This window comes from Salvelinus alpinus, chromosome 8, assembly GCF_045679555.1.
Source record: "Salvelinus alpinus chromosome 8, SLU_Salpinus.1, whole genome shotgun sequence".
NCBI lineage: Eukaryota > Metazoa > Chordata > Actinopteri > Salmoniformes > Salmonidae > Salvelinus > Salvelinus alpinus.
This window is the reverse complement of record NC_092093.1, coordinates 68,129,740-68,140,716: the sequence shown is the minus strand read 5'-3', so window position 1 is coordinate 68,140,716 and position 10,977 is coordinate 68,129,740. Positions and strand designations below refer to the sequence as shown.

General features: G+C 42.3%; 1 protein-coding gene across 2 annotated transcripts in view; it reads right to left on the bottom strand.

Moving 5' to 3' along the window:
- Positions 1 to 1,100: 1,100 nt before the first annotated feature.
- The window catches only part of hnf4g (hepatocyte nuclear factor 4, gamma), a 20,507-nt gene continuing 10,630 nt past the window's right edge, over positions 1,101 to 10,977 (bottom strand). The window contains exons 8-10 of one of the 2 annotated variants that reach the window (XM_071414823.1): positions 6,345 to 6,581; positions 2,696 to 2,815; positions 1,101 to 2,038 (exon numbers count right to left, since the gene is read on the bottom strand). In XM_071414823.1, the coding sequence (XP_071270924.1) occupies positions 1,929 to 2,038; positions 2,696 to 2,815; positions 6,345 to 6,581 (467 nt within the window). In that variant the 3' untranslated portion in view covers positions 1,101 to 1,928. The remainder of the gene's footprint in view (positions 2,039 to 2,695; positions 2,816 to 6,344; positions 6,582 to 10,977) is intronic. The other variant, XM_071414822.1, reaches the window with a different exon arrangement.

Below are 10,977 nucleotides of genomic sequence, written 5' to 3'. Positions count from 1 at the left end.
TCATAACCCAGACCAATACAGCCATAAACACACACCTCATAACCCAGACCAATACAGCCATAAACACACACCTCATAACCCAGACCAATAGAGCCATAAACACACACCTCATAACCCAGACCAATACAGCCATAAACACACACCTCATATCCCAGACCAATACAGCCATAAACACACACCTCATAACCCAGACCAATACAGCCATGGATGCACACCTCATAACCCAGACCAATACAGCCATAAACACACACCTCATAACCCAGACCAATACAGCCATAAACACACACCTCATAACCCAGACCTATACAGCCATGGATGCACACCTCATAACCCAGACCAATACTGCCATGGATGCACACCTCATAACCCAGACCAATACTGCCATGGATGCACACCTCATAACCCAGACCAATACAGCCAGTAAAACACACACCTCATAACCCAGACCAATACAGCCATAAACACACACCTCATAACCCAGACCAATACAGCCATAAACACACACCTCATAACCCAGACCAATACAGCCATGGATGCACACCACAGAACAGTGATAGGAGCAGTCAGGTGAAAGGCTATGGAGCATATGTAAAAATATACTATAAATTCACTCATACTCTTACAGTTCTATGTTCACTTTATCTATTTTGTATATAATGTATGTAAACTGTGTGAATTCCTCTGTATTCTGTCTCTAAATGTTGTCTATCACTAGCAGCACCATATCGTCAAGTAACATTCTGAATATGTGTAAATCACAGGAGGTTGGTGGCACCTTAATTGGGGAGGACAGGCTCGTGGTAATGTCTGGAGCGGAATTGGTGGAATGGTATCAAATACATCAAACACATGTCTTCCATTTGTTCCGTTCCGGACATTATTATGAGCCGTCCTCCCCTCAGCTGCCTCCTGTGGTATAAATGCTCTTGGCGAATAAATGTAATTGTTATTCTGAATTGTTATTTCTATTTAAACCATATGGGGGCGCCCTTTCCCCTTATTTTCCCCGTTGTGGCACAATGGATCAAGCCGTGTGTGCATTTTATCATAACTTGTCCATGTTCATGTAAGAGCGTAGAAAATGCAGCGTATAGCTTAGGTTACAATTCATTGAAAATAGTGTTCTGTTTTTATCAGAATATACAGTTACAAAATATAGCTTACATTGTCTAATTTGTATACACTATTTGACAGTTTAGAAGGTCAATATAATAGTTCTGACATACAAACAATTGAATTTACACCAAATTTGATTTTTTTTATATAATTTCATATTATAACAGTAATCTCAAAAGACTGAAAGACACTGAAAAGTTGATTAGGAACTAAATGTACGGTTAATTATATTTTTGACAAATACAGTATACTCCAGTTTGTGTATTTGTAAAGCACCACACCACAAGCAACATAGCAACACGTGAACATTAATATTAACAGACAATTATGTGTTCCAGACACAGTCCACTACTAATAAGTGCACTTTGAGTTACACATACTGTACATAAAGTACATGCTGATTAGCAAATCTCTTGCTCCATATTCAACGATGAGCCTACAGAAAGCTCAAATACACTCACAATTACACCACAATAAGAGAGGCTCTGAGTTTAGGAATAATCTAATGATTTATAAAGATGCTACAATTTACACAGATTATTCAACTTCAAGACTACCGAACTGGAGTGAAAACCTATGGCACTGAATAGGGGAGGAAACATTGAACATTTTACACATTTACAAACATAGGGCAGAATGCAAACTTGAGATCCAAATTCAAGTTTTTTCATTTACAAGTTACAGGTGTAGATCTCAAATTCGATTTGGACCATAGAAAAGGCTTTCTGCTATTTTTTTGGCTGCATTCATGGTGGACAAACAGTATGTTTTGTTTGTTTGGTTATTCGGTGGTGGGGCCGGGTGCTGTACACTCAGAGTGGGGATTCGGCGGTATGTCTGTGTGGGAGGGGTGGAGCCAGGAGGAGGGAGGGGCTAGGAGAGGACTTCTCTGCAACCTGAGGCGGAGACGGGATAGGAGTGTCTGGAGACGGTGCAGAGAGAGAGAGAGAGGGATAGAGAGAGAGAGAGAGGGATAGAGATGAGCCTCACACCAGAGGGGCAGAAAGAGTAATATGGAGCACTCATGGTGGAATATAATGAATGCTTGCCTGTGAATGCTCATGAATCTTACCTACCGGAGAAACAACTGTGTGCATGCTTGTGTGTGTAGGTGTGTATTTTACCTATCTGAGTAGTGTGTGTAGCAGGCATAGTGCTGATGACCAGTGTGTGTAGGTGTGTATTTTACCTATCTGAGTAGTGTGTGTAGCAGGCATAGTGCTGATGACCAGTGTGTGTAGGTGTGTATTTTACCTATCTGAGTAGTGTGTGTAGCAGGCATAGTGCTGATGACCAGTGTGTGTAGGTGTGTATTTTACCTATCTGAGTAGTGTGTGTAGCAGGCATAGTGCTGATGACCAGTGTGTGTAGGTGTGTATTTTACCTATCTGAGTAGTGTGTGTAGCAGGCATAGTGCTGATGACCAGTGTGTGTAGGTGTTTATTTTACCTATCTGAGTAGTGTGTGTAGCAGGCATAGTGCTGATGACCAGTGTGTGTAGGTGTGTATTTTACCTATCTGAGTAGTGTGTGTAGCAGGCATAGTGCTGATGACCAGTGTGTGTAGGTGTGTATTTTACCTATCTGAGTAGTGTGTGTAGCAGGCATAGTGCTGATGACCAGTGTGTGTCCAGTCAGAGGGTCCTGGGCTAACTGGGTGTGGCCTGGGTGGTGCAGGTGGGCGGGCTCTGCCGCCAGACCTGGAGATAAACAGACAAACCAGCCAATCAGGACACAGGAAAATATATTTGCTTGTGTCCACCATTAATGTACACTCTACTACCCACCTCCAAGTAGCATCATAATATCTATATTGCTTATCAATATTATTGATGTTATGTTATCAGGGTTGGGGAGTAACGAATTACATGTAAGGGATTACAAAAAACAGTAACTGTAATCCGTTACGTTACCAGCAAAAATATTGTAATCGGATTACAGATACATTTGAAAAACTAGATGATTAGTTTGTTCCACCTAAGCGTGTCTGACCACAAGTCAGAGACCACTATGATGATACACCAAATGTGATACAGTCCAAGCTATGTCTTCCAATGGTACGACTGCTGTCAGCATCCAAAGATTATCCAACTTGAAAAACACTTGGAGGTAAGGATGACAGCATTGGGGTAGTCTACGGCGATACGGATATGACTTATTATTGATATCTACATAGCGTATTGATATGAATCACACTGCTGCTCTCTCATTTAGCTATTTGCGCCTTGTGGTTGTTGTGGATGGCTGTTCACAAATCTAAATGTGTATTTGAACCCAATAATGGTTAAATTCAAGAAGTTTAAACGGCCTATCAATCATTGTTTTTGAAACCAGTGTGCAGCCAGTTAATAATGCGCTCTTGTAACAGCTTCATAGCGTGGATCCCAGCCTATGGAATAAAAGTGGGGCTTTTATTGCTCAATCTAATTCATGCTGATAAATAAATAAAATATTTTTGGCTAGTCTATACTTCCATATCTACAAGTCCTATTCTTGAAGATCAAGGGGTACAACATTTATTGGAATGACTGGAATTCTGATCGGATTATTATTATATGTAGTTCGGCAGGTAACCTAGTGGTTACAGTGTTGGGCCAGTAATCGAAAGGTTGCTAGATCGAATCCCCGAGATGACAAGGTAAAATTCTGTTGTTCTGCCCCTGTTCCTAGGCCGTCATTGTAAATAAGAATTTGTTCTTAACTGACTTGCTTAGTAAAATAAGAATAAAATGATAATAAAGAAATGTAGTAGAAAGCGATGGGCTAAAAGAAGCCTACATAACCAACTCAGATAACATGTGAGAGAGCAGATGAGCTTAAAAATAAAAATAAAAATAGATAGATTTAGAGTTAGACAAACTTTTTGGCAGGGACATATACAGGATGCTACCCTAGAAAACATAACCTTCATTATGTCACCAAGACATATAGGATGCTACCCTAAACAACATAACCCTCACTATGTCACCAGGACATATACAGGATGCTACCCTAAACAACATAACCCTCACTCTAAATCAAAACTCCAAACCTACAACCTGATTTTGGATGGAATTACATGGAAGGCTTCCTACATTCAAGGATTATTATTCCCAAACTATATATCAAATACTCTGGCAAACAAGCAGAGACCTGAAAACCCCATCCAACCTGGAGCTGAGTGAGTAATACTTAGTCTGAAGCAGTTTTTTTTACTTTCAAAAGTCAAGAAGAAAAATACATTACAATGATATATTTTACTTAATAAGGACTGAATGCTCAGGCTACCAAGCTTTGCTAGGACAAAGAGATACACTTCAATTAGCACTGACGTGTGAAGCGAGAAGTGTCGAAGCCTTTGAGCCCAACAAATGGCAGGCTACCCCACCCAGATCCAGAGTCCAGAGGCCTTGAAGCCCCCTCATGCTGTTCAAAGACCATCCACAGGCATTTTCTACAAGAAATCTGCCTCCAGAAATATAAGCTTCTCCCAAGTGGGTGGGACACCTACTCCCATTGCCTGCTGTACTGCTTCTTGGATTCCACCTGTCGATTTGTACACCGTCTGCCCTGGCCTATCTCCCTCTGTCTTGTACAGGTACACCCCCCCTCAACTACCTCTCTCAAAGAGTGCAATGTATAAAGTCAGAAAATCTGCTGTCTCAGCCACTGCCTGTCACCAAGGGAGTACCCCAAGGCCCAATCCTAGACCCCATAGCTCAGGCAGTAGGAAGCTCTCTCATACATTTATATGCAGATGATACAGTCTTATACTCAGCTGGCCCCTCCCCGGATTTTGTGTGACATGCTCTACAACAAAGCTTTCTTAGTATCCAACAAGCTTTCTCTACCTTAACCTTGTTCTGAACACCTCCAAAACAAAGGTTATGTGGTTTGGTAAGAAGAATGCCCCTCTCCCCACAGGTGTGATTACTACCTCTGTGGGTTTAGAGCTTGAGGTAGTCACCTCATGCAAGTACTTGGGAGTATGGCTAGACAGTACACTGTCCTTCTCTCAGCAAATATCAAAGCTGCAGGCTAAAGTTAAATCTAAACAGGGTTTCCTCTAACGTAATCGCTCCTCTTTCACCACAGCTGCCAAACTAACCCTGATTCAGATGACCATCCTACCCATGCTAGATTACGGAGACATCATTTAGAGATCAGCAGGTAAGGGTGCTCTCGAACAGTTGGATGTTCTTTACCATTCGGCCATCAGATTTGTCACCAATGTTCCCTATAGGACACATCACTGCACTCTATACTCCTCTGTAACTGGTCATCTCTGTATACCCGTCGCAAGGCCCACTGGTTGATGCTTATTTATAAAACCCTCTAAGGCCTCACTCCCCCCTCTCTGAGGTATCTACTGGATCCCTCATCCTCCACATACAACACCCGTTCTGCCAGTCACGTTCACCCGTTCTGCCAGTCACAGGTCCCCAAAGCACACACATCCCTGGGTCGCTCCTCTTTTCAGTTCGCTGTAGCTAGCGACTGGAACGAGCTGCAGCAAACACTCAAACTGGACAGTTTTATCTCAATCTCTTCATGTAAAGACTCAATCATGGACACTCTTACTGACAGTTGTGGCTGCTTTGTGTGATGTATTGTTGTCTCTACCTTCTTGCCCTTTGTGCTGTTGTCTGTGCCCAATAATGTTTGTACCATGTTTTGTGCTGCTACCATGTTGTTGTCATGTTGTGTTGCTACCGTGCTGTGTTGTCATGTGTTGCTGCCATGCGATGTTGTTGTCGTAGGTCTCTCTTTATGTAGTGTTGTGTTGTCTCTCTTGTCGGGATGTGTGTTTTGTCCTGTATTTATATGTTATTTAAAAAATATATATATATATTTAATCCCAGCCCCCGTCCCCGCAGGTCTTTTGCCTTTTGGTAGGCCATCGTTGTAAATAAGAATTCTTCTTCACTGACTTGCCTAGTTAAATAAACGTAAAATAAAATAAATAAAGTAAAATTGAACATCCATATATGGCCAGCTATGTAAACTTTAACATTGATTTATCCTGCAATAGATGTTGTTCAATTGGTAACATACATTTTGTCTTCTTCTAATGCCTCTTAAGGGGAAAGTAATCTAAAAGTAACGGAATGTAATCAGATTACATTTCCGAGTTTGGGTAATCCAAAAGTTACATTACCGATTACAAATCTGGACAGGTAACTAGTAACTGTGATGGATTACATTTAGAAAGTAACCTACCTAACCCTGTATGTTATCATACATACTCACCTCCCAGCAGCATCTCCTGCAGTAGGTTGTCTATCTTGGCCAGGCCACAGAGTTTAACAAACTGCAGTTGTTCTATCATCTGCCAGGTGATGGACTGTAGAGTAGGCAGCAGTAGCAGCAGCTCTCCAAACCTCCCTCTAGAGTCATACTGACGGTCGTTAATATAGTCCTCTAGACTCATCTGGACCTGCAGACGCATCGCCTTGATCTTAGACGGATCACGCAGAGACTTGGCATCTGGAGAGAAGGAGGGATGGAATGATGATGGAGGGAGAGAAAGGATATGTGAATCAAATCAAATCAAACTTTATTTGTCACATGCACCGAATACAAGTGTAGACCTTACCGTGAAATGCTTACTTACAAACCCTTAACCAACAGTGCAGTTCAAGAAAGAGTTAAGAAAATGTTTACCAAATAACCTGAAGTAAAAAAGAAACAGAATAAAATAACAATAACGAGGCTGTATACAGGGGGTACCGGTAACGAGTCAATGTGCGGGGTACAGGTTAGTCGAGGTAATTTGTACATGTAGGTAGGGGTAAAGTGACTATGCATAGATAATAAACAGCAAGTAGCAGCAGTTTAAAAACAAATGGGGGGGTGTCAATGTAAATAGTCTGGGTGGTCATTTGATTAATTATTCAGCAGTAGTATGGCTTGGGGGTAGAAGCTGTTAAGGAGCCTTTTGGCCCTAGACTTGGCGCTCCGGTACTGCTTGCCATGCGGTAGCAGAGAGAACAGTCTATGACTTGGGTGACTGGAGTCTTTGACAATTTTTGGGGCTTTCCTCTGACACCGCCTAGTATATACAGTTGAAGTCGGAAGTTTACATACACTTAGGTTGGAGTCATTAAAAGTAGTTTTTCAACCACTCAAACTATAGTTTTGGCAAGTCGGTTAGGACATCTACTTTGTGCATGACACAAGTAATTTTTTCCAACAATTATTTGCAGACAGATTATTTCACTTTTAATTGACTGTATAACAATTCCAGTGGGTTAGAAGTTTACATACACTAAGTTGACTGTAACTTTAAACAGCTTGGAAAATTCCAGATTATGTCATGGCTTTAGAAGCTTCTGATAGGTTAATTGACATAATTTGAGTCAATTGGAGGTGTACCTGTGGATGTATTTCAAGGCCTACCTTCAAACTCAGTGCCTCTTTGCTTGACTTCATGGGAAAATCAAGTCAGCCAAGACCTCAGAAAAAATTGTAGATCTCCACAAGTCTGATTCATCATTGGGAGCAATTTCCAAACGCCTGAAGGTACCACGTTCATCTGTACAAACAATAGTACGCAAGTATAAACACCATGGGACCACGCAGCCGTCACACCGCACAGGAAGGAGACACGTTCTGTCTCCTAGAGTGTACTTTGGTGCAATAAGTGCAAATCAATCCCAGAACAACAGCAAAGGACATTGTGAAGATGCTGGAGGAAACCGGTACAAAAGTATCTACAGTGGGGCAAAAAAGTATTTAGTCAGCCACCAATTGTGCAAGTTCTCCCACTTAAAAAGATGAGAGAGGCCTGTAATTTTCATCATAGGTACACATCAACTATGACAGACAAAATTAGAAAAAAAAATCCAGAAAATCACATTGTAGGATTTTTTATGAATTTATTTGCAAATTATGGTGGAAAATAAGTATTTGGTCAATAACAAAAGTTTATCTCAATACTTTGTTATATACCCTTTGTTGGCAATTACAGAGGTCAAACGTTTTCTGTAAGTCTTCACAAGGTTTTCACACACTGTTGCTGGTATTTTGGCCCATTCCTCCATGCAGATCTCCTCTAGAGCAGTGATGTTTTAGGGCTGTTGCTAGGCAACACGGACTTTCAACTCCCTCCAAAGATTTTCTATGGGGTTGAGATCTGGAGACTGGATAGGCCACTCCAGGACCTTGAAATGCTTCTTACGAAGCCACTCATTCGTTGCCCGGGCGGTGTGTTTGGGATCATTGTCATGCTGAAAGACCCAGCCACGTTTCATCTTCAATGCCCTTGCTGATGGAAGGAGGTTTTCACTCAAAATCTCACGATACATGGCACCATTCATTCTGTCTTTTACACGGATCAGTCGTCCTGGTCCCTTTGCAGAAAAACAGCCCCAAAGCATGATGTTTCCACCCCCATGCTTCACAGTAGGTATGGTGTTCTTTGGATGCAACTCAGCATTCTTTGTCCTCCAAACACGACGAGTTGAGTTTTTACCAAAAAGTTCTATTTTGGTTTCATCTGACCATATGACATTCTCCCAATCTTCTTCTGGATCATCCAAATGCTCTCTAGCAAACTTCAGACGGGCCTGGACATGTACTGGCTTAAGCAGGGGGACACGTCTGGCACTGCAGGATTTGAGTCCCTGGCGGCGTAGTGTGTTACTGATGGTAGGCTTTGTTACTTTGGTCCCAGCTCTCTGCAGGTCATTCACTAGGTCCCCCCGTGTGGTTCTGGGATTTTTGCTCACCGTTCTTGTGATCATTTTGACCCCACGGGGTGAGATCTTGCGTGGAGCCCCAGATCGAGGGAGATTATCAGTGGTCTTGTATGTCTTCCATTTCCTAATAATTGCTCCCACAGTTGATTTCTTCAAACCAAGCTGCTTACCTATTGCAGATTCAGTCTTCCCAGCCTGGTGCAGGTCTACAATTTTGTTTCTGGTGTCCTTTGACAGCTCTTTGGTCTTTGCCATAGTGGAGTTTGGAGTGTGACTGTTTGAGGTTGTGGACAGGTGTCTTTTATACTGATAACAAGTTCAAACAGGTGCCATTAATACAGGTAACGAGTGGAGGACAGAGGAGCCTCTTAAAGAAGAAGTTACAGGTCTTGAGAGCCAGAAATCTTGCTTGTTTGTAGATTACCAAATACTTATTGTCTGTCATAGTTGAAGTGTACCTATGATGAAAATTACTGGCCTCTCTTATCTTTTTAAGTGGGAGAACTTGCACAATTGGTGGCTGACTAAATACTTTTTTGCCCCACTGTATATCCACAGTAAAACGAGTCCTACAGTGGGGAGAACAAGTATTTGATACACTGCCGATTTTGCAGGTTTTCCTACTTACAAAGCATGTAGAGGTCTGTCATTTTTATCATAGGTACACTTCAACTGTGAGAGACGGAATCTAAAACAAAAATCCAGAAAATCACACTGTATGATTTTTAAATAATTAATTTGCATTTTATTGCATGACATAAGTATTTGATCACCTACCAACCAGTAAGAATTCCGGCTCTCACAGACCTGTTAGTTTTTCTTTAAGAAGCCCTCCTGTTCTCCACTCATTACCTGTATTAACTGCACCTGTTTGAACTCGTTACCTGTATAAAAGACACCTGTCCACACACTCAATCAAACAGATTCCAACCTCTCCACAATGGCCAAGACCAGAGAGCTGTGTAAGGACATCAGGGATAAAATTGTAGACCTGCACAAGGCTGGGATGGGCTACAGGACAATAGGCAAGCAGCTTGGTGAGAAGGAAACAACTGTTGGCGCAATTATTAGAAAATGGAAGAAGTTCAAGATGACGGTCAATCACCCTCGGTCTGGGGCTCCATGCAAGATTTCACCTCGTGGGGCATCAATGATCATGAGGAAAGTGAGGGATCAGCCCAGAACTACACGGCAGGACCTGGTCAATGACCTGAAGAGAGCTGGGACCACAGTCTCAAAGAAAACCATTAGTAACACACTACGCCGTCATGGATTAAAATCCTGCAGCGCACGCAAGGTCCCCCTGCTTAAGCCAGTGCATGTCCAGGCCCGTCTGAAGTTTGCCAATGACCATCTGGATGATCCAGAGGAGGAATGGGAGAAGGTCATGTGGTCTGATGAGACAAAAATAGAGCTTTTTGGTCTAACTCCACTCGCCGTGTTTGGAGGAAGAAGAAGTATGAGTACAACCCCAAGAACACCATCCCAACCGTGAAGCATGGAGGTGGAAACATCATTCTTTGGGGATGCTTTTCTGCAAAGGGGACAGGACGACTGCACCGTATTGAGGGGAGGATGGATGGGGCCATGTATCGCGAGATCTTGGCCAACAACCTCCTTCCCTCAGTAAGAGCATTGAAGATGGGTCGTGGCTGGGTCTTCCAGCATGACAACGACACGAAGCACACAGCCATGGCAACTAAGGAGTGGCTCCGTAAGAAGCATCTCAAGGTCCTGGAGTGGCCTAGCCAGTCTCCAGACCTGAACCCAATAGAAAATCTTTGGAGGGAGCTGAAAGTCCGTATTGCCCAGCGACAGCCCCGAAACCTGAAGGATCTGGAGAAGATCTGTAGGGAGGAGTGGGCCAAAATCCCTGCTGCAGTGTGTGCAAACCTAGTCAAGAACTACAGGAAACGTATGATCTCTGTAATTGCAAACAAAGGTTTCTGTACCAAATATTAAGTTCTGCTTTTCTGATGTATCAAATACTTATGTCATGCAATAAAATGCAAATTAATTACTTAAAAATCATACAATGTGATTTTCTGGATTTTTGTTTTAGATTCCGTCTCTCATAGTTGAAGTGTACCTATGATAAAAATTACAGACCTCTACATGCTTTGTAAGTAGGAAAACCTGCAAAATCGGCAGTGTATCAAATACTTGTTCTCCCCACTGTATAT